At 36.7% G+C, this 26155-nt stretch overlaps 2 protein-coding genes and 1 pseudogene across 2 annotated transcripts in view; all 3 read right to left on the bottom strand.

The window, feature by feature from the left end:
* The window catches only part of ABCB7 (ATP binding cassette subfamily B member 7), a 101089-nt gene that overhangs the window by 48146 nt on the left and 26788 nt on the right, over positions 1-26155 (bottom strand). The window contains exons 2-3 of the mRNA XM_037139565.2: positions 24659-24745; positions 11155-11274 (exon numbers count right to left, since the gene is read on the bottom strand). Coding sequence (XP_036995460.2) covers positions 11155-11274; positions 24659-24745 — 207 coding nt within the window. The remainder of the gene's footprint in view (positions 1-11154; positions 11275-24658; positions 24746-26155) is intronic.
* On the bottom strand, positions 12768-13590 carry LOC119044971 (heat shock factor-binding protein 1-like). The gene has a single exon (XM_053662331.1). The coding sequence runs from the start codon at positions 13272-13274 to the stop codon at positions 13008-13010; it is 267 nt and encodes an 88-aa protein (XP_053518306.1). The 5' UTR covers positions 13275-13590; the 3' UTR covers positions 12768-13007.
* LOC128626928 (nascent polypeptide-associated complex subunit alpha-like) lies at positions 14073-18169 on the bottom strand (annotated as a pseudogene).

Here is a 26155-nt window from a genome sequence, read left to right as displayed (position 1 = left end):
TGATGATGAACTCCTTGAATTTGATCTTATCTGAAAAGCACTTTATCTGGCCTTCCATTCTAAATGAAAGTTTTGCTGGATAGAGCAATCTTGGTTGTAGGTCTTTGGATTTCATGACTTGGAATACCTCTTTCCAGCCCCTTCTTGCCTGTAAGGTCTCTTTTGAGAAATCTGCTGACAGTCTGATGGGGACTCCTTTGTAGGTGACTGTCCCCTTAGCTCTCGCTGCTTCTAGGATTCTCTCCTTCATTTTAATTTTGGCTGATGTAATGATGATGTGCCTTGGTGTGTTCCTTCTTGGGTCCAACTTCTTTGGTACTCTCTGAGCTTCCTGGATTTCCTGGAAGTCTATTTCCTTTGCCAGATTGGGGAAATTCTCCTTTATTATTTGTTCAAATAAGTTTTCCACTGGTGGCTGTGCCTTTCCCCCTCCTGGTACCCCTATAATTCAGATGTTGGAGCGTTTAAAGATGTCCTGGAGGTTCCTAAGACTCTCCTCATTTCTTTGAATTCTTGCTTCCTGACTCTTTTCTGTTTGGCCATTATTTGCTTTCTTCTGGTCCACTTCATTGATTTGAGTCCCAGTTTCCTTTTCATTGCTATTGGTGTCCTGTGCAATTCCATTCATTTCAATTAGTTTCGCCTTCATATATTTGTCTAATTTGTGGCTATCATCAACCAGTTCTGTGAGGATCCTGATCACCAGTGTTTTAAACTGTGCGTCTGAGAGTTTTGCTATTTCTTCATCGCTTAGATCTATGGGCTCTGGGGCTTTGAGAACTTGCAACATTTTTGGTCTGTTCTGGCCCTTTAAGTGTGGGAAGCAGTGCCTTGGACTCCCAGGTCGCTGGGTTGTGACGCTGTATGTGGGGGCGTGGTCAGAGCCGGGAAATGGCAGCGCCCTCTACTGCCGCTTGCTGCGGGGACCACCGGGCCCCGGTCCAACCGCTCACTCCCTCGCCTGTCCGCTCGCAAATGGGCGACCACAGTAAACACGCAGCACCGCTTCCCCGCTGTCTCCTTCTCGGTTGCTCGCCTGGTGGCTTGCTCGGTCGCTCACTAGGTCCAAACCTGCACCTGGATTTTGCGTCTAGATTCCGAGCCTGAGTCCGTCTGACCGAGTCCTCCTGTGCAACCCCTCACCAGCCGCTGGTTTCGCCCCTTACCGGTCAGGCTGAAGAATTTGTTGTTAACGGACTTCCGAAAAGTTCAATTTTCCATGTTCTGGCTGTGTTTTCTATTGCTAATATTTAGTTGTCTCTAAACTTGGTTGTGTGAGAGGGCACGGTACATCCACCTATGCCTCCATCTTGGCGGAAGTCCCATTTTATTTTTCAATTATAGTTTACATTCTATATTATTTTGTACTAGTTTCAGGTATACAAAATAGTGGTTAGATATTCATATATTTACAAAGAGGTCCCATGATATTTCCAGTACCCACCTGGTACCATACATAGTTATTACAACATTATTGACTATATTCCCCAGGGCATGCTCTAGGTTCCTGTGACTAGGGAATCTGAAGAACAAAATAAAGGAACAAACAAAACTGAAACAGACTCACAGATACAGAAAAAAGATGAACAGTTGCCAGAAGCAAGGGAAACTGGGGGACTGGGTGAAAAGGGTGAAGAGATTAAGCAGCACAAATTGGTAATAACAATTCATAAAGTTTAAATCGTGCACTGCTCTGAGTAACTTTATCTCATCACATAGGTGCTGTTACCATCTTGCATTTTCACAAGAAGGATATTGAGGATAGTACAAAAATATTCTGAGCAAGGGACCATATTCACATCACTTTTATTATAGTATATTATTACAGCTATTCTATTTAATTAATTATTATTGCTAACTTCTTACTGTGCATAATTTATAAGTTAAACCTCGTCATAGGTATGTATGTGTAGGAAAAATTCATAATATATATAAGGTTCACTGCTATCTGTGGTTTCAGGCATCCACTGAGGGTCTTGGAAGGTATCCTCTGCAGATAAGGGGGGGCTACTCTAATCACCTTTGTCTGAAAAACACCTATGCAGAAACTATCACTTTTCTCTCACCAAAGTAACATTAAGGAATTTATATTCACTATTGTGCATAACAAAGCATTTGTGTGTACAATAGTCTAAAGAATTCAGGAATTCATTAGTCTGAAAGAAACCATGTGGCTTTAATGCTTTTGGATCCAATCATAAATCTGATACTTTAATTTGATTACTGAATAAACACCCAAGGATCCCTGAAACCTTATCTGGATTGCAGTTACTATTCAATGATACACAATTTCCCCTTCACTGAAACTGTTTAAACATAAATAAATATGGATGGTTAAATTAGTACACATTTAAAATTTTTGCCAGAGGATTTGAAAATCCCTGAATCTGTATTGTGGATTTTAAACTCTGAACATTTATTTCCTTTTAACTTAACCTGTGTGTGCTGCTTTAATGGAAAAAAAATTTCTATCATGCTTAGATGTGATGAAAAAATCTGCATCAATAGTTCTGAGAAATCCTGGAACATGGCAACAGAATTCAGACAGCTCAAAAGCACTAATTTCCTAAAATGGGAAAAAATAGTTGTTGACATTTAAAGACAGCCTTTCATATTATTCTTGAATAAATCTTTGTATTTCTATGGTGTCCACTACAACTTCTCCTCTTTCATTTCTCATTTTATTTTAGACTTTGTTTTCCTTAGTGAGTATAGGCAGAGGTTTCTCAATTTTCTTTATCCTTTCAAAGACCTAGCTCTTCGTTTCCTTTATTTTTCTATTTCATTTATTTCCACTCCAATTTTTATCATTTCCTTCTTTCTAATGACTTTAGGCTTTATTTGTTCTTGTCCTAGCTTATTACAGAGTAATGTTAAATATCTTGAGATATTGCTTGTTGCTTCAGGTAGGCCTGTATTAATATAAAAATTAGTAACATACCTTTTAATACTACTTTTCCTGCATCTCAAATATTTGGTATATTGTAGTATTTTCATTTTTATTTGTATCTATGTATCTGTTTATCTCTTCTTTTATTTCACCTTTGATCCAACAGTTGTTCAGTAGCATGCTGTTTAATATCCACATTGTCATATTTCTTCCAGCTTTCTTCATGTAGTTAATTTCCAGTTTCATATATTGTGGTCAATAAAAATGCCTGGCATGATTTCAGTCTTTTAAAATTTGTTAAGACTAGTTTTATGCTCAAACATACGGTATATCTCCTTCAGAATTTCCCTGTGCACTTGAGAAGAGTGCATATTCTTCCGTCTTGGGGTAGAAAGTTCTATAAATATTATGTCCATGTGGTCATCTAATGTCTCATTTAAGGCCAATATTTCCTTACTCAATTTCTGTTTAGATGATCTATTCATTGTTGTCAATGGGGTATTAAGGTCCCCTGCCATAATCATATTTTTGTCAGTTTCTCCCTTTAGGTTTGTTACTAGTTCCTTTATACATTTTGGTGCTCTCAGGTTGTGTGTGTGTGTATATTATGTGTTCCTGATGACTTGTCACCTCACCATTATAAAATGTCCATCTTTCTCTCTTGTTACCTTGAAAATTTTATCTTGAAATCTACTTTGTCTGATATAGGTACAGCTACAACCCCTTTCCTCTGGTTGTCATTTGCTTGGAGTATTATTTTCCACATCTTTTCTTTGAGCCTATGTTTGTCTTGGAGCTCAGATAGGTCTCTGAAGGAAACATATAGTTGGATCTTGTTTTGCGATCCATCCTCTTATTCTGTGTCTTTTATTGGTGATTTCAATCCATATAAATTTAGGGTGAGTACTGATATATGGGGACTGAAGAGTATATACAGATGCCCCCCAAAGAACATGAAAAGTTACATTAGGCAATTTCGAATTAGAACAAAAATGAGATGATATTACTTATCTATTAGAATGGCTAAAATCCAGAACACTGACAACACCGAATGCTGACAAAGATGTGGAGTAACAGAAACTCTCGTTTATAGCTGGTGGGAATGCAGAATGGTACAGCCACTTTGGAAAACATTTTAGCAGTTTCTCATAACACTAACCATAGTCTTATCATATAATCTAACAATTGCACTCCTTAGTAATTACCCAAATGAATTCAAAATTTATGTCACACAAAATCCTGAACATAAAGTTTATTGCAGTTTATTTACAAATGCCCATATCTGGAAGCAGCCAAGATATCTTACAACAGGTGAACGGCTAAACGCACCATGGTACATCCATACAATGGAATATTTTCAGGAATAAAAGGAAATAAACTCTCAAGTTACAAAAAGACCTGAATGACTCTCAAATGCATATTGCTGAGTTAAAGCAGCCAGTCTGAATGGGTCACATGTGATAGGATTCTAATTATATGACAGTTTGGAAAAGGCAAAACTTCCGAGACAGTAAAATAATCATTGGTTGTCAATAACCATTGGTTGTCGACTTCTGCCAAGATGGAGGCATAGGTGGATGTGCCGTGCCTTCTCACACAACCAAGTTTAGAGACAACTAAATATTAGCAACAGAAAACACAGCCAGACCATAGAAAACTGAACTTTTCAGAAGTCTGTTAACAACAAATTCTTCAGTCTGACCGGTAAGGGGCGAAACCAGCAGCTGGTGGAGCGGGGTTGCACAGGAAAACTCGGTCAGACAGACTCAGGCACGCGGAATCCAGGTGCAGGGTTGGACCTAGTGAGCGACGGAGCGAGCGACCAAGCAAGCAACCGCAGGGAAACAGCGAGGGAGCAGGGCTGCGGGTTGACTGTGGTCGCGCATTTGTGCACGGATAGACAAGCGAGGGAGTGGGCAATTGGACCGGGACCCAGTGGGTTCCCACGGCAAGCGGCAGGGAGGGCGCCGCCATTTTCCTGCTCTGACCCCACCTCCACATACAGCGTCACAACCCAGTGATCTGGGAGTCCAACGCTCCACTCCTCACACTTAAAGGGCGCAAACAGACCAAAAATGGCTCAAGAAGATCTCAAAGCCCCAGAGCCTATAAATCTAAGTGATGAAGAAATAGCCAAACTTTCAGATGCACAGTTCAAAACACTGGTGATCAGGATCCTCACAGAACTGGTTGATGATAGCCACAAATTAGACAAATATATGAAGGAGAAACTAATTGAAATGAATGGAATTGCACAGGAAACCAATAGCAATGAAAAGGAAACTGGGACTCAAATCAATGGAGTGGACCAGAAGAAAGCAAATAATGGCCAAACAGAAAAGAGTCAAGAAGCAAGAATTCAAAGAAATGAGGAGAGTCTCGGGAACCTCCAGGACATCTTTAAACGCTCCAACATCCGAACTGTAGGAGTACCAGAAGGGGGAAAGGCACAGCCATCAGAGGAAAACTTATTTGAACAAATAATAAAGGAGAATTTCCCCAATCTGGCAAAGGAAATAGACTTCCAGGAAATCCAGGAAGCTCAGAGAGTACCAAAGAAGTTGGACCCAAGAAGGAACACACCAAGGCACATCATAATTACATTAGCCAAAATTAAAATGAAGGAGAGAATCCTAGAAGCAGCAAGAGCTAAGGGGACAGTCACCTACAAAGGAGTCCCCATCAGACTGTCAGCAGATTTCTCAAAAGAGACCTTACAGGCAAGAAGGGGCTGGAAAGAGGTATTCCAAGTCATGAAATCCAAAGACCTACAACCAAGATTGCTCTATCCAGCAAAACTTTCATTTAGAATGGAAGGCCAGATAAAGTGCTTCTCAGATAAGATCAAATTCAAGGAGTTCATCATCACCAAGCCCTTATTATATGAAATGCTAAAGGGACTTATCTAAGAAAAAGAAGTTAAAGAAACATGAACAGTGAAAGGACAGCAAACTCATAGTTATTAACAACCACACCTAAAACGAAAGCAAACTAAAAGGACAGCTAGATCAGGAGTGGAAACATAGAAATGAAGATCTCAAGGAGGGTTAGCAACAGGGTAGTGGGAGGAGGAGAAGGGGGGAGAAGATACAGAAAATAAGTAGCATAGACAGTAGATAGAAAATAGATGGGGGGGCAAGAATACCATGGGAAATATAGACTCTAAAGGACTTGAGACACATGGACATAAACTAAAGGGGGGGTAATGGTGGGGACGGGGGGGTGGGGTGGAGGGGAATGAAGGGGGGAACAGAACAACTGTAACAGCATAATCAATAAAAAAAATTAAAAAAAAATAATAATCATTGGTTGTCTCCCATTGGTATGGGAGAGTAAAGAAAGAGATGAATAGGTAGAACACATGGAATTTTTAGGACAGTGAAAACTATTCTGTACAATACTTCAAAGGTGAACATGTGATATTATATATTTCCCTGAACCCATATAAATGACAGCACAAATAGTGAATCCTAATGTAAAATACGAACTTAGTCAATAAGAATAATGTATTTTTTCATAATTGTTATATCAGTTGTGACAAATGTAGTGTACTAATGCAAGATGTTAGTAACAAAAGAAACTGATTCTTTTTAGGAGGTAGGATATATAAGACCTTTCTGTACTTACTGCTTCATTTTTCTGTAAACCTCAAACATATTACTTTAATTTTAAAAAGTACTCCAGGATATAAATTATCCTTCTCAACTTGAAGGATTCAGGTAGCATTGTTTCATGTTAAAAATTTATTTTCCATAAAGTTTTAAAGAACTAAAATTAAGCAAGAAGTGCATGAATCTTTTGAAGTTACAAATGTCAAGTTCACAGTAACTGAAGAGCAGCTCCTGCATGAAGCCTTTCCTAAATTCCTAATTGGTAAAACTCCCATACAGCTTCACTTGTGACTTCCTTTGGGTATTTTTAATGTGATATATATTTCATCATTATTTCTATATTTTTCTCCTTCAATACACTTCAACTCAAGAAGTACAAGGACCACATTTTATTCATTTGTATTCCTAGCCACACGGCACAGTACCTTGTATTGAACACTCAATTAAAAAATGTTTGCTCAATACATATTGCTATGGTCTGAATGTTTGTGTCCTATCCCTACACCCTGCTCTCAATTCATAGGTTGAATTCTAACCCTCAGGGTAATGGCATTAGGAAGTGGGGCCATTAGATGGCAATTAAATCATAAAGGTACAGCCCTCATAAGATCAGATTAACGCCCTTATAAAAGAGTCCCCAGAGACCCTCTTTGCCCATTACATCATATGAGGTTAAAATGAAATAAAGAAAACTGTGGATAAATGACCCAGCTTATAGCATTTTCTTATAGCAGTTGAAATGGACTAAGACACATATATTATTACCCCTTACTTTATATAATCCATTCTTGGAGAAAAGGAGTATTGACTATATTTTTATAAATCATATCCTTTTCTAAAATTACTTTATAATTTTAAATATCATATGACTTATTTTAATTCCCAATATATTATTAATTCAGAATCTTTTTGTACTTGATATGTTAATTTAATGTGCCTCCAATTTCTTGGGCAACTAAGTGCTTCACAAGATGGTGATGGTTAGAGAATATGAGTAAGCTTTTTACAATATTAAATATTTATTTTATGAAATCAAACTTCAGTAAATGTTTTATATTTTCTTTACATCTTGGCACAGTTGTATGTAACACACTAATAGATCGAAGTTTTAAAAATCTTAGAAGATATCAAAATCCCCAGATTAAGGGTGATGTGATGCTACTATAACATGTATGGATGGTAAGAAAAAGCAATGCATATTACTTGCAGGAATTTAAGAAATGAAGGCAGTGTTTTCTCTGTCTCTCTCAGCAGCAGAACCTGTAAAATATACATCAGACAGAACTCTCTACATAGTAGTTTACCTTAAAAAGCTTTGCTGGAGATGATGATATAATTAAGACCCTCAGACTAAAAAGAGCATTAAAAGGCAAATAAGCAAGCAGATGGTATGCTGTAACCCCATATGTTAAGTATGAAATCCTCCTCCCTTTTACTTTTTGATTTTTGTCTTCCACCTTTCTCATGGATGCCTCAGGGCTCATTATGGAATCACCACACACTATTTACAAGGCCAGGCAGCAGCCACTTAGAAATAAGAGAGAGGAGACTAGAGAATAAAGGAGTATACATTGGTCCAAGTGCTCATATGCCAAAGCATAGAATAAAGTTCAAGAAAAAACAAGAAGCCAGGGAAGGAGAAGGATGTTAGTCCATCTATGCACATCCATTATGAATAACAAGTGCAATACTACTCTAGAATAAATAATGATCAGGTTTTAAAGATGTGGGAGTACTCTCCTCACTTTTAAAGTGAGGACAGTACAGAAGATGGAAAAATGCTGTTAGAAATTATTAAATGCTACCAGGCACTATGTTCCTAAAGTTATTCCATGGTCTAGTTCCTGTCTAGGGAAAAAAAAGAGAAAACTATTTTTCCATATTCTCTGAAAGTAAGAGCAAGCACACATAATAACACCTGACAACATCTTCCTTTTCCTGATCCAAAAGAAATAAAAAAATCTGTGTTTTGGAAGATGAATTCACTCTAAAAATAAAGTCTATACAAATACCATTATTTAAGACTTCTCCCTTTGACTGCGTTAATTGTTGATGTTCTAACCTGTTCTCTTCAAATCAAAAGTAAGTCCAGAAAACAATCTGCTGTTAAGTTGTCAGTAAGGTATTTACATTCAGCTACTAAAGGTATAAAGGCCAATTTCCTAAATCTACCTTGCACAAGAGTTCAAAACTAGCTTTACACTTAAGTAATTTGTGGGTAGAAGATAATTCAGCAACCACTGCTGTGCTAAAAACGAATACAACTTTTAAAAATTTCGACATTAGATTTGTAATATTATTCTCTCTCTTCAGCTTAAACAAATAGAATAAAGCATGGATTCTTGGTCTGTTGCTCAGCATCTTGATTTAAGTCCTCTCCCAGAGAAGGGTCTGGTTCATTGAGACAGCTCTCAACAGAGTCCATAGATAAGAAAGGAGACTAGAAAAATGAACAGAGTCTGACTAAATTATTTGGTTTTACTCTTAACTCTCCAGTCATTCTTTCCATGTTTTCACTACTATTTACTTGACTTTCCTATAGGAATACATTTATCCCAGGTTCCACCTGCAGTCATCTTCTATTTCTGTTTGTGTTCTGTTCCTTAGTGAAGCCATTAGTTTGCATTGTTTCAACAATTATCTCTTTAATCTCACTAGGCCTTGGGCTCCTTCCCCAGCTTGTCTTGCATTTTGTTATTATCGGCTGACTATCCCTGCCACTAGCACCTCATACTTAACATGCTCAAAACCAAAATTTTCAACTTTCCAAAGAAGATGTCCTAACATACTACCTACTTCTGTTATGAAGGCATTATCATTCTCTCATCCTTGGCAACATCTCTGAACCTCATTCGTCTTTTGATCTATTGCTAAGTCTTACTGACTCTATCTTCTTTACCTCACAATACCTCTGGTATCTTTTCCCTCCGTATTACCATTTATACCACTACTCTAGTACAAACTATTACTTCTCATCTAGTCTATTAAATTAGTATCATAACTGCTCAGTAAATATTTGCTGAATGAATTCATGCATTGAAATGAAGGGTATCCCTAACTTTAGGTCTCTCACCACCATAATACATCTTTTACAACAGAGTCCAATTAATTTCCTAAACTGAAGTTCTAACTTTATTACTCTTCTACTCAAAAATAGTTTCCTACTTCCCACATAGTTAAATGAATTTTTTGCTTTACAATTAAGGTATTTCACATTAAGAGGTCTATTTCTCTTTCCAAGATTATTTCAAATTCTTCTGAAACATTATCCCCTCACTGGAACAAAGCTGCACTACTCACTTCTCCACCCATACTCTATGCTCCCTCTCATCTTCTTCTTCCTTATTCTTGTACCTCCAACAATCCTACTCATTAATCCAGGCCTATCTCAGACATCACTTCTTCTCTGAAACCTTTCCTGACTCCCCATCATAGTGGCTGTTTCCTTTGAAATGCCCCAACACTTCATTGATATCATTTATGACCCTCTTTGTATTAAGGCAATAAAATAAAACTTGTTTTATCCTGTATGATTTGGGAGAATAAATGTGCTTTATTTTTATATTTGAATATCCTGCAGGGCTAGGAACAGTACTTTGTATGACAAGTTCTCAATAAATATTTTTGAGGTAGGGAAAGAATAAGTAAATAAATGGGAATGTACATGATCTATAAGAGAAGTAATTAGACCTGTTCTAAAACAACATATTAACACACATATCAAAGTGATAACCAAATTACAACCAAACCTCATTAAGACTATTGAGCAGATTTTTACCATGTTTCTGATGAAAATTAGAATTTATTTTTATTTTCACATGTACGTTATGTTTCACTATGTGCCAGGCACTGTTCTAAGCCCTTTGTATATTAATTTTTTAAATTCTTATAACGACCTTACTTTATTTTATTTTACAAGTTAAGAAACAGGTGTAGAGACTAAGCCGTTTGCCCAAGGCTACAAAGCAGACCCCAGGAAGTCTGACTCCAGAGTCGATATATGTACCATTATTCTACTGTGCCTAGTGATTCATACATAACTGACTTCAAAATGTGAATAAATTAAAAGGGATTTTTACTGAAAGCTCACTTCTTCTTCTTCTTATTATTATTATTTTAAGTTTGCAGGTTTGCCTTACTAAAATGTGTTACAGTATAGTAACAAATCAAGGAGGCTGCTAAGATGTAGAGAGCGCCTATACTGAATGGTATCAAATTGCCCAAGTTTTTCCTTTTTTCCCTTGTCGTCACATTGGTATTTACCACCTATGACTACCAATGTGCCTAAAATGTCTTCCTCCTTTTCAGCTTACTGGGAATGAGAACAAGGATTACCATAAATTTGTATTAAATAAAAGCCAACAGGGCTCTGAGGAGTTTCTTGCTACAATAAGCGACCTTGTATCATGTACTGGTTTCAGCAACGAGTTCCATTAAGTTGAAGCTGTTTGAAGTCTGAGTCACAGATGAATCATGCATTACCGCATTGCCATATAATTTCTGCTGACTGCATAAAAGAGTTATGTAAATAAGGGTCCTAAAAGTTGACAATGTTCCCCCCAAAGTGGCTTACATCAGCCCAAGTTTCATTACTAGAAAATATCATAGGATTTCCTATAACAACAAACAACACATAATTTCTCTTATTCTTACCTTTGCGCAACCCAAAAATCCCAGGGAAATGGCAACCCTAGCTCGTAGGTCTGGCCTGTCTTTGGGCCACACATAAGAAAGCATTGCTTTTATGATTTTCCGAGTATCAACATCTTTTAACTGTTGAGAGAAAACAAAGTAGTGAGTAACATGTTATTTCAAATATAACTACATTTCAATTGCATAGAATTAAGTACCTATATCACAAAAATATAAAAACATTACAAACATAACTTGTATTCTGAATCTAAGGTCAAATATCTTTCAAACTCAAATTATTTTGGAGAACAAGGAATTTTCAATTGCTTTGAAAAAGTTATTCATTTCTAATTTCTTGACTTGAGTTATAGCTATCCTCATATTGCCAAAATGTTAGTAAGTTGGGGTGAGGGGATATGTACTATATATTTATTTCTTACCTACTAAACTATTAAAAGATTACATAAAATATACACATTTCCATATTTCCATCTTTGTGAAGCCCCAGTCAGGGCACATGCCTGGGTTGCAGGCCAGGTCCCCAGTTGGAGGTATGCTAGAGGCAACCAATCGATGTTTCTCTGCACATCGATGTTTGTCCCCCTCTTTCCCCATCCCTTCCTCTCTTTCTAAAAATAAATAAATAAAATCTTTTTTTCAAAAAAAGATCAACACATGTATACAGTAATCCCCCCTTATTCACAGGAAATATGTTCCAAGACCCCCAGGGGAATGTGTGAAACCATGGATAGTATGAAACCTTAAATATACTGTTATTTCCTATATACACATACCTCTGATAAAGTTCAATGTATTAATAATGCACAGTAAGGGATTAATAATAACAAAATAGAACAGTTACAACAATATACTGTACTAAAAGTTATGTGAATGACTTTCAGGCCATTGTTAAGTAAAATAGGGGTTACTTGAAGAGAAGCACTGTGATACCACAGAGTTGATATGATAACCAGGACAGACTAAATGACCAAAAGGCAGGTAGCATATACAGCATGAATATGCTGGACAAAAGGATGGTTCACATCGTGGGTAGTAGGGTGAGAGACTTCATCACGCTACTCAGAATGGTGCACAATTTAAAACTCATGAATTACTTATTTCTGGAATTTTCCACTCAATATTTTCAGATTGTAGTTGACCTTGGGTAACTGAAACCATGGAAAGAAAAGCTGTAGATAAGGGGGGACTACTGTATTCCAAAACTACTGTATTATTATGATTGGTAAAACAAACCCTATTTTAAAAATTGAAGTAATTGCTCAATTTCTGGAAAAGGTATTAAAAAGGAAACACCAAAAAATGTTAATGCTCGTGGTTGGTGAAGATGTATGGAAATGAGCATTCTAATACACTCTTAATGGGAGAATACATTGAAACAATCTTTCTGGAAAACAATTTGATATCTACCATAAGTTATTAAAATAATTTTACCCTTTGTTTTGAGAAACTTATGCTTTAAAAAAATATTTCAGAAATGTCCCAAGCTGAATCAATTTTATTTCACAAAAATCTCTTAAATCTGTCTATTTCTTTCTAGTTCCTTCACCAACCTCATCCAAGCTATCATTTCTTTTCTTTTTAATTTGACCAATTTTATATAGGAACCACCAAAGTTTTAGTGTTTAAAATTTAATAGCACAACTGACCAAGATCCAAGATGTGAAGTTATCAAGTTTGAGAAACAGGGGGAGGGGGGATCACTCTATCAACTAACTATATAGTATGTGATAAGAAGAATGCACACTTTACAATATCAGACCTGTCTAGGTATAGTAATTAGTTGCAAAGAGCCATTTAGTCTTCTCCTGGCTTGTAAACACAATGTTCCAGATTTCAGTGTAAATTAGCAGCTTTCAACTCTTCTGTGTAGCAGGTATCTTGTTTTCCCCTTCCAGTTCTTCCACCCAGGCCTGGGTCATGCGGTCTACAATGTTTTTCTCCAGGTCATCAATGTGACTACTCATATCATCAATTTTTCCAATGATCTGGTTGGACATGGTCTGAAATTTGTCTTGCATTTGTTGCAGGAGTGTATGCACCACCGAGGTGAGGTCCTGCATGATCTTGGGGCCAGTCTCAGCCATCTCCCTGGTTCCCAGTTTGGCAGTCCAAGCTATCATTTCTTACCTAAATCACTGCATCAACCTCCTATCTGATCCTCCTGTATCCATGCTATTCCCTATACAATTAGTTCATCCTGCAATCAGATATTACCACCAACTTAAAACCTTTTGAAGGTACCCTATCCCTCTTAGAATAAAGTCCATAACGTGGGTTTTTGAGACTCTCCTCCACCAGGCCCTTGACTACCTCTCTGGCTGTATCTTATGTCACTACTTTCTGTGTTCACACCACACTGACTTTTTGTAAGTTTCTCAAATGTCCCCTAACCCCTCTGCCATGGGGCCTTTGCACAATACCATTCATTACATCAGTAATAATCTTTCTCTCCACAACGCCAACCCACACCACCCACAACCTCTTACAACTAGTTAATTGCCAAATCAAGCAGCACTCTCACAATGCAGTCTTCCCTAACTCTAGTCAGGATCCTTGGCTGTATTTTCTCACAGAAGAGTATTCCTTTCTTTCAGAGTATTCCTTTCCGTTATTAACTACTTACATAGCAATGTGGTTATTTGATTAATATCTGCTATCCAGCTAGAACTTAAATTCCATGCGCTTAGTAACTTTGTGTTTTGTGAGCACTGTTGTAACCCAATAACAAATACAGTGGCTGACATACATTAGGTAGTCAAGAAATATTATCTTTACTGAATAAAGAAATAAGACATTTAGCTATAAGGATACTCATTCCCATCTTGTATTAACAGAAAAAAATGGAAACAACATAAATAATCCATGATGCAGAACTTTATAAAGAAAACACAGTGAATGCATACAACAAAATACGGCCACTCAAAAATATATGTAGCAACACAGGAACATGTTAAGTAAAAAAAGAAGGGTTAAAAAGTTATTTTTGTGGAAAAAAACATGATGTATGTAAGAGTTTACACATGCATACAAAGGTACATGGAAAGCAATACCTCCCAAAGTGTCAACATCAGTAGCTGAGAGTAAGAAGAATCACTGACAATTTTTTACATTCTTTTGCTTGCTTGTATTCTCTATAGTTCACATATAACAAAAAATAGTCTGAGGGGGGAAGTTCTTTAATTTCAAGTAGATTTGCACAACAAGGAATGGGGAAAAACTGTCAAAATATAAGAAACCCAGGACAACACAGGGTAGTTTTCTATTATGGTTATTTCCCCTAAGGCTCAGCAAATTGTTTTTCCAACATCTTTTAGTTTATTGAGTAAAATATAAGAGAAATAAAAGTGTTCAAATTGTACTGAAAACAGGACTAGCATCCTAAGCTGCTCTAAATATATAAGATGGTAAAAACATGAAATACTGAAAGTACAGTTCCTAATGATGGTATACACACATATACTCACATATGTGCTCCTAACTGCTAGGGTGTTTTTAAAAGGGAATGAAATTGTAATTTTAAAATTAATTTTTCCAATTGAACTATTACTAAACAAATACAGTTTAATACGTTATAACATAAACAGGGGCACTTCAACAGCTTTCCCAATTCACAAGTTTTGTTTTTTCATTTTTCTTGATATAATGATGGCAAAAGGCCCTGCTTCCATATATCACTGGAAAAACTCTTTCCTGTCAATACTTCCTACAACACGTCAAAATTTTTTCAATGAGGGCGCAGGGAAATTATAGCTAAGAGCAAGAAAATTATTCTAGTTGGCTTAATAGGGCACAAAATGTCACTACTTTATGTAACAAAATGGGTTCTGAAGTTGTATAATCATGCATTAGGATTCCATTAAGCTGTAAAGTACAAGGCTTCAGTTATAGGTTAGATAAATTATAAAGTTTGAAAACTAATGTCTTTTTTAAAAGTAAAGGCCAAATCAAAAAGGCATTTCAGAGGCTGAGGCACATTTTTAAAGATTTTTAAACCAACTTATTCCTGCTGTGCAAGAGTAAAATAAAACCGAAGGCCTCAATGCATGTCCTGAAAGACAATCTACCATATTTCAAAATCATCACAGTTAATTCCTACTGGACACCCACTGGTAAAAAGTTATCTAAAGCTGAAAGAGACAAGAAACAAGCTTGAGACTGAATTAGACATAACCTTCACATCAAGTAATCTTTTATTTCAGACTAAGCAACACGAATAGCACAATACCCCTTCCTTTAAGATCAAATTCTTAAAGACAGGGTAGAAAATGGAGGGAATGTCAAGTAGGATGAAAATAAATAGTGTTATTTGAAAAATCACTGTGTAAATGGTAATTATATTATAATATAGGAAAAATCAATAATTTAAGAAAAGGAAAGTCTTTCTGAAGGGTCAAAATCCCTGAGTAACCAACAGTTAATATCATAATACTTTTTCTTTAAGCCTTCCTTATAAATAAAAGGAAAACATGGAATTCTTTAACCTTTCTGCTCATCATTTTTACAGTATGTAGGATTCAAAAGTTATTTTAAAAACATAACTGTGATAATTACATCATGATAACAAAAGCTCTTTAAAATGGACCACTGCAGCAGTATCATTAAAAGGCTTATAAAAGTAAAAGTGAATCTACTTCCCTTTGCTGCTAACAATATATACAATATGGCCTTTTTCCTGTAGCTAATAGGCTCAAATTTAAAACACAGAACTGACATTTTAAGCTCCAACACAATATAAAGCTAGAACTGTGCTAGTATATGGAATAAACATTTCTAAAAAGGCTTAGTAGGGTTAGAGTTGTGAGTACATAAAACAGAGTTTATTCTTATATTATTTATCAATAATTGTATTGTTTGACATAAGAACTGTAACCCTACATTTCTTATGTAAACCTACATTTGCCCACTCCTATAGTAGAACTAGCTAGCTCTAAAAAAGGAAAGTTAGATTCAGAAAAAATACACAAGGGTAACAATAAAAGGAATTTAAATAGGCTCTGTAACAATTTTGAGTAACAAAACTGTATTGTATTTTTCCCCTAGAAATTAGTTGGGAAGAAAAGGTTTGTAAACAACAGAGAGCTGTCAAAGAGGAGATGGACCTAACTGAAAACAAGGTGAACTGCATGGCGAAGGCATGCGAAAGGCAACCATACATTGATGTTTCCCTCCCTCTCTTTCTCGCTCCTTTCCCCTCTCTCTAAGAATAAAAATGAATAAAATATTTAGAAAAAATAATGAGGACACAGGAACCATAAAACAGAATAAGTCAGATATGAAGAACAGAATATTTGAAATGTAGAATGTACTAGAAGAAGTACCAAATTCAGCAATACATTGACAAGATCAGGCATCATGATCAAGTGTGGTATATTCCTGGGATGCAAGGATGATACAATATCCATAAACAATTAACATGACATGCCATGTAAACAAGATGAAGAGTAAAAATCATGTAATCATATCAGTAGATGCAGAAAAAGTATCTAACAAAATAACAAGATAGGGATGTCCACTTTCACCACTTTTATTCGACATAGTACTGGAAGCCCTAGCCACAGCAATCAGAAAAAGATGAAGAAATATAAAGCATCCAAATAGGTGGAAAAAGTTAAACTGTCCTTATTTGCAGATGACATGGTACTGTATATACAGAATCCTCAAGACTCCACCAAAAAACCACTAGAACTGATAAATGAATTCAGTGAAGTAGCAGGATACAAAATTAACATTCAGAAATCACTGGCATTTTTCCCCCACAAGGAGTCGGAACTTTATTACTGGCAGAAAAGTACAAATTTCAAACCAAGCTGCAGTAACTCTTGAAACAACAAAAAAAGTGGTCCTTATTTTTACATGGTTACATTGTTATTTCCACAATAGCATTTACAATATCATTACTGTCATTCTTCAGGGCTCAGACTGCCTTTGCTCATAACACATTTGCTTGTGACATGACCAATTCTATGTTCTTAACTCCCATACCTGTTTCATCAACCTCATCTTTTTCACTCTTCTTTTATACAGTTGGAGTCTGTGTGTTTTCTTGGCTATTTGAGACGGCAACGCCATGGACTCTGAATTTCTCAGCAGCTGCTAGCTGTGCTTGCTGAGATAAATCCTCAATCTTAGCTTTTCCAAAAATTATGTAGGCATCTGAAACTAGGCTCTTGTAGACATTGGTTTTGTGATAACAAAAAGTGTATCTCCGATTTCTGGATAGTGACCCTAGTCACCCCTGTAGCCTGGTGAAGACCCAGTGTGAACATAGCTCCATGCCTTCTTTTCACTCTGGATCTGTTTTGCTTTACTGACTGGTTGTTCTTTGTCAGATTCAGCTACTGCTGCCCCCTGGGCTCGTTGTGAGGCTACCTGTGTGGAATCTTGTTCCTGGAGCTCTGATACTGATTCATCAGTGTCAGATTCTGATGTAGACCCTGTCTCAGCCTGGGGTGGTGGCAACACCTGCTCTGTAACAGGTACAGTTTCTGTGGCTTCACCGAACATTTTGTGCATGGAACGCAGCTCGGGGGAATTTTTATACACCAATAAGGAAGTATCAGAAAAGGAAACTAAGCAAGCAATTGGATCTAAAAAAAATAAAATAGCTTGGAATGAATTTAACCAAGGATGTAAAAGACCTGTACTCAGAATACTGGAATACACTGAAGAATGAAACTGAAAAAGATACAAGTGGAAGAATATACCATGTTCATGGACAGGAAGAATTAACATCATTATTATGCCCATACTACCCAAAGCAATCTACACATTCAATGTAATTCTATCCAAAATACAAATGGCATATTTCACAAAACTAGAACCAATTATCCCAAAATTTACATGAAACCACAAAAGACCCTCAATCGCCATAGAAATCTTGAGAAATAAGAAGAAAGCTGGAGGTATCAAGCTACCTGATGTCAATCTATACTAATAAGGTGATAATAATCAAAACAACATGATACTGTCATAAAACAGACACACACCCTGGCTGGTGTAGCTCAGTGGATTGAGCACGGGCCTCCAAAACAGACAATCACGGTTCGATTCCCAGTCAGGGCACGTGCCTCGTGCCTGGGTTGCAGGCAGGTTCCCTGCAGGCCAGTTCCCAGCAGGGGATGCACAAAACGCAACCATACATTGATGTTTCTCTCCCTCTCTCCTTCCCTCCCCCTCTAAAGATAAATAAATAAAATCTTTAAAAAATAAAAAAAATAAAATAGACACACAGATCTATGGAACAGAACAGAAAGCCCAGAAATAAGTATATGCTTACATGGTCATTAATATTTGACAAGGGAGGCAAGAACATACAATGTAGTAAAGACAGCCTATTCAATAGTATTGAGAAAACTGTACAGATAACATGCAAAAAATGAAGTAGACCACCTTCTTACACCATACACAAGAATAAACTCGAATTAAAGACTGAAATGTAAGACTCAAAACCATAAAACTCCTAGGATAAAACATAGGCAGTAAAATCTCTGACACTTCTTTTAGCAATATTTTCTGTAATATACCTCCCTGAGCAAGGGAGACAAAAGAAAAAATAAACAAATGGCACTATATCAAATTAAAAGTTTTTTGCAAAGCTAATAGAAACCATCAACATAACGAAAAGACAACCTACTGAATGGAACAAGATATCTGCCAATGATATATCAGATAAGGAATTAATAGCCAATATTTGTTTTTTTAAAAAAACTCATATAATTCAGTACCAAAAAATAAAGCAGCCTAATTAAAAAAGGGGCAGAGGACCTGAATATACACTTCTCCAAAGAGGACATACAGATGGCCAATAGATATAACAAAAGATGCTCTATGGCAGTAATCATCAGAGAAATTCAAATTAAAACCACAATGAGATAGCACCTCGAATTTGTGAGAATGGCTACCATCAATAAATCAACAAACAACAAGTGCTGACAAGGATGCAGAAAAAAGGGATATCTCACTGTTGGTAAGATTTCTGTAGCCATTGTGGAAAACAGTATGGAGTCTCCTCAAAAAATTAAAAATGGAACCACCTTAGGACACGACAATTTGACCTCTGGGTATATATCCAAAGAAACTCAAAACACTAATTCAAAATAATATATGCACCCCTATGTTCATAGCAGCATTACTTACAATAGCCAAGATATGGAAGCAGTACAACAGACCATCAGCAGACAAGTGGTTTAAAAACTGGTGGTACACATATACAATGGAATATTTCTCCACCAAAACAAGAACGAAATCTTACCATTTGCACCAGTATAAATATAACTAGACAATATTATGTTAAGTGAAATAAGTTAATCAGGGAAAGAGAAAACCATATGATTCCATTTATATGTGGAATCTAAATAATAAAATAAACAAATAAACAAAATTTAAAAACAGCCTGATTGAGACAGAGAACAGACTGATGGTTGGGAGACTGGGTAAAATAGGTAAAACAGGTGAAGAGATTAAGAAGTCCAGACTGGTAATCACAAAATAGTCGCCAGGATATAAAATATTACAATATTGATATATCAGGGGGAACACTTTGTAAAGTATATGACTGTCTAACAACTGTGCTACATAGCTGAAAACTAATACAAAATCATTACTGAATGTAAATTGTATTGAACAGTAAAATTTTTTTAAAAAGAGAAAAGGCTGTCGAGAGCTGAAGTAAGAGGAGCTCTCTTCTACCTGAAGCCCACTCCTTTCAAGGGATGAGAAAACACTGGGCTTTAATAGAGAAATGGAAAAATAAACAGAACATGATCTTCTGTTAAAAATGGAAGAATCGCCTTTTGTTTTGCTGATGAAGAATTTAACTACCAATCCTAGTTTTAGGGATATTCCTAAATTCTAATAGTATGAAAAGTTCTAACTCACAGAAACAAGGGATTGGTTTAGAAAGAAACCACCTGGGGGAAAAATTGTGATAAGGAAAAAAATATATATACCAAAAATCTACAGATGCCATTTGTTTTATACCAATGTGGTCTATCGGCTGAATATGCTCTCCCTAATGAATTTTAGTGTATGTAGCTAATGAACAAAATAAACTAACGAAAAAAATAAAACCAGAGACATGGAAACATGGAACAGAATGATAGCTGTAGGAGTGGGGGGAGGAATGAAGGAAGAAGAAGGGACTAGTGAAAGGACTCGTATGAATGAATGACTCATGGGCATGGACAATGATTCATGGTGTGGGGACTGACTGTGGGAGAGAGGGGTGGGCTGGTCGAGTGGGCAAAAGGGAAAAAATTGGGACCACTATCATAGAATAAACAATAAAATAAATAAAGTAGAAAAAAGAAAACAAAAATATTTTTAAAAATAAAAAAAAAGGAATTTTAGTATATGTGCTGCTAAAGCAAGCACTCCCTAAAGAATTAATTTAGCAGAGAATTTGGAAGTGTTCACAATTTTAGACATAAGCAAATTTTCCAGAGAAGAAAACTCCTTAAAATCCAAGGTAAAGATAACTAAGTGCAATTAAGGGAATAATTTTAAACACTGCATCAATTCTGTTAGGGATAACAGTGACTTGATGAAAGCTAGATCAAAATAGATGTAGGTTGAGTAAATGGAAAAAGCCAAAGGATCCGTGGAAAATTTTCCCCACCTTATTGTGTATAGTGAGTCTATGGATGGGAGAGTAAACAAATATTGCAAGGAAAAGCTATGCAATTACTGTCACTTTCTCTAAACCTCAAGGTTTGTTTTCCTAGCTCTGTTAGTTTGAAACCACAATAAGGATCTTATCTAGCAGTGAAAAGTCCCTAGGGAAAAAAACTGGTTTATGTTACATAAGATGGATATGTACTCAACTATTAATTTCATCATTTATAATGAAAAAAACAAACTGCCAAACTGACTACCATTCACACTGGCCAGTCAGTGAATTCTCTATCTCAAACATAAGTCAATTTGAGAAATCATATAAAGATCATCAGGTCACTCTTACAAAGGTGTCTCCTGGGTAATTCTAAACATGCAGGGCACAGGGTGGGTGCCCAGGCCTCTTCTCCCATGGGTGGCCACGTGGTGCATGTTGGTGGACCTGTGTCCATGCGTGACTGGGCACTATGCCACCAGGACAGAAAACACAGCAAGGCGCCATGGGGCTCCCTCTCATGACCTGGCAAAAAAAGCCCACACCACCCCCACTCATGTGTGGGCTCTGAGTGTGTCAATTTTTGCAAACATGGTGGCTGAGACAAGTTCAGAACACAGGAACCGACCAGGAAGTGATGTTGCCTCCTGGCTGGGGTTCTCTGGGGTTGGAGGGTTTTGTGGTTTCCAGCCCACTACATGCACTGGTGCTTTAGAGTTTTGCTTATCCCGCACTTGGAGGTGAGGCTGAGCCCAGCTGTGGTGTTTCTGCTTGGGCAGTTCTGGTGTTCATTCTGCGGGTGGCCTGAGCAATGGGCAGGGCAGGGAGACGTCCAAGGTGATGGAAACTGAAAGTAGAGAGAACCTTTAAAACTCCAACCAATCCATGGTCCTCCATCAGCTTTTCTCTGCCCCCTCTCCATCCATTCTAGTGCTTAGCAAGTACTAGTTGGCTAGCCAGTGCACTGTTCAAAATCCAATTATTTCTTTATCTACAGTTGACCTGCAGTATAATTTACTTTTCAGCATCAGTTTCTAGGGGTCTTGACATATCCATGGCAATCAGGCAGCAAAACAATCATGTCAATCCCTTATGCTACCTTTTGCCACCAACTGGCCTCTCATGTCCTGGCCACCACTGATATCTCCTCTATCCATACAGCATTGCCTTTTCCAGAAAGTTAGAATGAACAGCACGCAGCATCTTGCTTCTGGCTGCTTTTGCTCAGCAAAACATATCTGAGATTCATCCAGGTTGTAGCAGGTATAAAAAGTCACTCCTTTTTTAAAAAAAGGAAAGTGAAGGCTGTCTGATGGACAAAATCGAACATAGAAAGCAGCCTTTCCATGTCATACAGGCAATCGTGCCCACTGGTCTGCACACCCATTCATTTTAACAAGCATGAAGACTCTCTATTCCATTACCCCCCCCACCTCCCAATGTTTAATACTCCAAGCTTCATTTCTGATTATGTCAATATTTAAACCAAATCTGACTGCTGATCTTTTAGAGCTACTAGCTTCTGACTATATCCAGTCAATGAGGATGTGTTTCTAACATTAAAAAATAGCATATGAAGCAAAATCTGGGACGTGGTCCTTATATTAAACTCTGCATTATTCTCTTTTTAATCCTCACCCAAGAACATTTTTTCATTGCTTTTTAAAGAGAGAGGAAGGGGTAGGGGAGAAAGAGAGAGAGAGACAGAGAGAGAAAGAAAGAGAGAAAGAAAGAGAGAGAGAGAGAAACATTGGTTACCTCCCATACTGCCCCAACCAGGGATCAAATCTGCAACCTGGGTACATGCTTGGACCAGGAATTGAACCTGTGAACTTGTGGCCTACAGGATAACACTCCAACCAAAGGAGACACCATGGCCAGGGAAAGTTCTGAGCACAGGATTAAGTAAATTTACTAACAGAGGCTTCTTGAAAAGAAGAACATTAAAAAGTTTAAGGAGCCCTAACTGGTGTGGCTCAGTAGATTGAACATCAGCCTGCGAACCAAAGGGTTGCTGATTCAATTCCCAGTCAGGCCACATGCCTAGGTTGTGGACCAGGTCGCTGGTAGGGGGCAAGAGGCAACCACACATTGATGTTTCACTCCCTCTTTTTCTCCCTCCGTTCTCCCCTCTGAAAATAGATAAATAAAATCTTTTTAAAAAAAGACAATTTTTCCATGGATGGGGGTGGGTGGTCAAAAAACAGGAGGAGGAGCTCAGGTTAAAGGCCTGGTTCCTAACTGGCTATGGAACGATACTGGTCTGCAACCCGGGGAGTGGGGACCCGTTTCAAATGAATGGATAATGGTAGTGGATAGGGTTTACATCACCTTATAGTAATAGCAGCTGTTTATTGAACACTATGTACCAGGCACTATTTAAGAGGTTTATATGGTGTGAGGACTTAACACATTTAAATCACATTTGGTATGATTATCACCCCCATTATATAGATGGAGAAATTAATACACACAGAAATAAAGTAACTTGCTCATGGTCATTCCACTAGGAAGTGGTAGAACCAAGATTCAAATGTAGGCAGTCTGGTCCAGAGTTCAGGCTCCTAAGTAAGAACTCCATACTGCCTCTTTTCTTCAAGCTCTATTATTCTATAATCCCTTTTAGCTAAAGTAACACAAAGTTGGCAGGGGGAAAAAGATAAAGAAGTGACTAAACATAATGTATTACAATGATTTTTGCTTTGTTTACTTTTACTAGAGAATAAAAAAACTACCTCCAAGTTTATAAAGCTTGAGCCTAAGAGAAGTAACTGCTTCTTCTGTATTAGTCAACTTATTTTTTATATGTTTAGAGCATTATTTATAAATGCCCTTAAGAGCCCGTGGTGATAAATGATCCTGAAAGCTGGCAAATATGCCAAGAAAAATACATGAATAAACAAACCTCAGTATTTATATTATTTTTTAAATTACATTTTATAATGTTTTGTAGCTTCTAAAGGCAGCCATGAAGATTAGTATATAAAAAAATGGGATAGAAATATGAAAGTGAAGTGTTTTGAGTTCTGTGAAAGGAGCTATTTTGGAGATGAAACAGACAGAAAGAAAAGCACTGGAAAGGTTTTCCTACCAATCGCTTCCCACAAATAAAATAACTAATATTATCTCTCTACAAGTTAAAGAGCACCTTTACATAAAATTTGTCAATTGCCAATGACTGCAAAATGTCATTTCTATTTAGAGACACTATATACATCCTGGTTGGGTCAAGTCAGAGGAAAAAAAAGGCAAGCTCAGAGTAAAAGGACCACATGGAAAATTGTATAACAGTATTCAAATGACATTTTTTCACTTACTTAAAAAAGTATAATACAATTAAATCTTTTTGATTTCAGTGGCCCTACTGTTTTACTTGTCTGATTGATGATAATAATAATAATAATAATAATAAAGAATATGGGTAATTAAATAAATGGATCACGTAGATGGAAGATTCACCGTGAAGCTGGGAACATTCTAGGACCTTTGTAAAATAACTAGACAAAAGGGAAAATGTTAACCTTAAAATACATACATACACACACATGTGTGCACACAAATTGCTTATAAGTGCTAAATCTAATTTACCTGTTTATTTATAAAGCTAAGTTATATAACATATAACATTAACCAATGCAAATTTAATAAAACTCTAAAATGTTTAAGTTGATAACTTTTTGTCTTTTTAATCAATCATTTTTATTGTTTGTTTTAAGCCTGAGGAAAATCTCTTCTATATAACAATGGTCGATTCATATGGTTTTGTATTAGAAACCCTGAAGTTACAATACACAAGTCAATCAATATATTCTGGAATAGGATGATCTTGGATACACCTTCTATACAAACACAACCCTCTATTACAATTTCCAGTTACTTGTTACTACTGGCTCTTACCCCTTCTTTCGGATCTGTGTGGAGGCCTCCTCCTGCATGACCATGCCAACATGTCCTCTTTTCTATCAGCGGCCACACCTGGAGAGCCTAGTTGAAGATGACACCAAGCTGTCCATTAGCCATTACAGAATAGCAGAGCTTTAAAAAATGTGAGTTAGTACAATATATCGGCTTTCTTACTATCATTTGCTACTACAGTACTGGGTAATCTGTTACTCTATCATTGTCAAGGGAAGTATATTATACAGTTAATTAATGATATCCAATGTGCTTTCCATGTGTATACAGTTTTGCTTTACAACACATTTGATTTTATACAACACATGTGATTTGATCTTATTATTTTGCCTCACATATATTCATTTAGAAACAAAGTACTTTTTAATACTTCACAGTCTATCATATGCTATAATAACTTGCACACGTTTCTCTCTTCTACTACATGATAAATTTCTTAAGGCCAGGGCAATCTCTTTAAAGTTTATATCTCCCAAGGCACATACCACAGCATCTTGCACATAAGTAAGGTAGATTTCAATGGTTGTTGGATTAATTTATAAAATAGAGCTATCTACAAATCTTCCAACTAGCCCTGAAAATACACAAGCATCTTGCCTATTACAATTTTTTAAAAGGCCTTAATATTATTGCTCAGGTTAAAGAAATAAAAATTCTCTTTTTATGTGTTGGTAGATTTTTCTTTCTCTTCTAGATGTCTATTTTTTTTAATTGAGTTTGCTACTGTTAACGGCACTCACACCTGAGAAGGTTGCTAACCTCTATTCCATTAACTCCTCATGGACAAATTGAACACAGACATGATATAGAATATAGCAAGTGTATTTCTGGTTAACACAATTATTGCCCAAAATAATTGCATTACTTTTCAAATGAAAACAGTGACCTTTCAAAAGATATTACACCCTCTCAAACATACATAAAAATGTCTTAATTTTGCTGCCTCTCACGTCATTTATGTATTTTAGCCATAAAATCTGCCACTATTATCTAAAAATAGCAACCTTATTTTTAAGTATATTTTATTGATTATGTTATTTCACTTGTCCAATTTCCCCTCTTTGCCCCCTTTGGCTAGTACCCTTCTTCCCTCCGGCAATCCCCCACTTAGTTCATGTCTGTAGGTTGTACACATAAGTTCTTTGGCTTCTCCACTTCTTATACTATTCTTAACACCCCCTGACACCCCCTGTCTATTTTGTATCCAACCATTTATGATTCTTAAATCCCTGTACCTTTTCACACATTCTCCCCTTTCTCCCTCTCCCCTCTCCAAATGATCTCTGCAGCTATAATTCTGTTTCTGTTCTGGTTGTTTGCTTAGGTTTTTTTGGATTCAGTTGTTGATAGTTGTGACTTTGTTGCCTTTTAAACATTCATAATTTCATCTTCTTTTTCTTGATGAAGTCCCTTTCACATTTCATGTAATAATTGCTTAGTGATGATGAACTCCTTTAGCTTTACCTTATCCGGGAAACA

Source organism: Artibeus jamaicensis, unplaced genomic scaffold, assembly GCF_021234435.1.
Source record: "Artibeus jamaicensis isolate MK-2021 breed Jamaican fruit bat unplaced genomic scaffold, CSHL_Jam_final contig_240, whole genome shotgun sequence".
NCBI lineage: Eukaryota > Metazoa > Chordata > Mammalia > Chiroptera > Phyllostomidae > Artibeus > Artibeus jamaicensis.
This window is presented reverse-complemented; position numbering and strand designations above follow the sequence as displayed.

Excerpts from the sequence above, each read along its gene's own strand:
- LOC119044971 (XM_053662331.1), bottom strand. The coding sequence starts at position 13,274 with ATGATAGCTTGGACTGCCAAACTGGGAACCAGGGAGATGGCTGAGACT.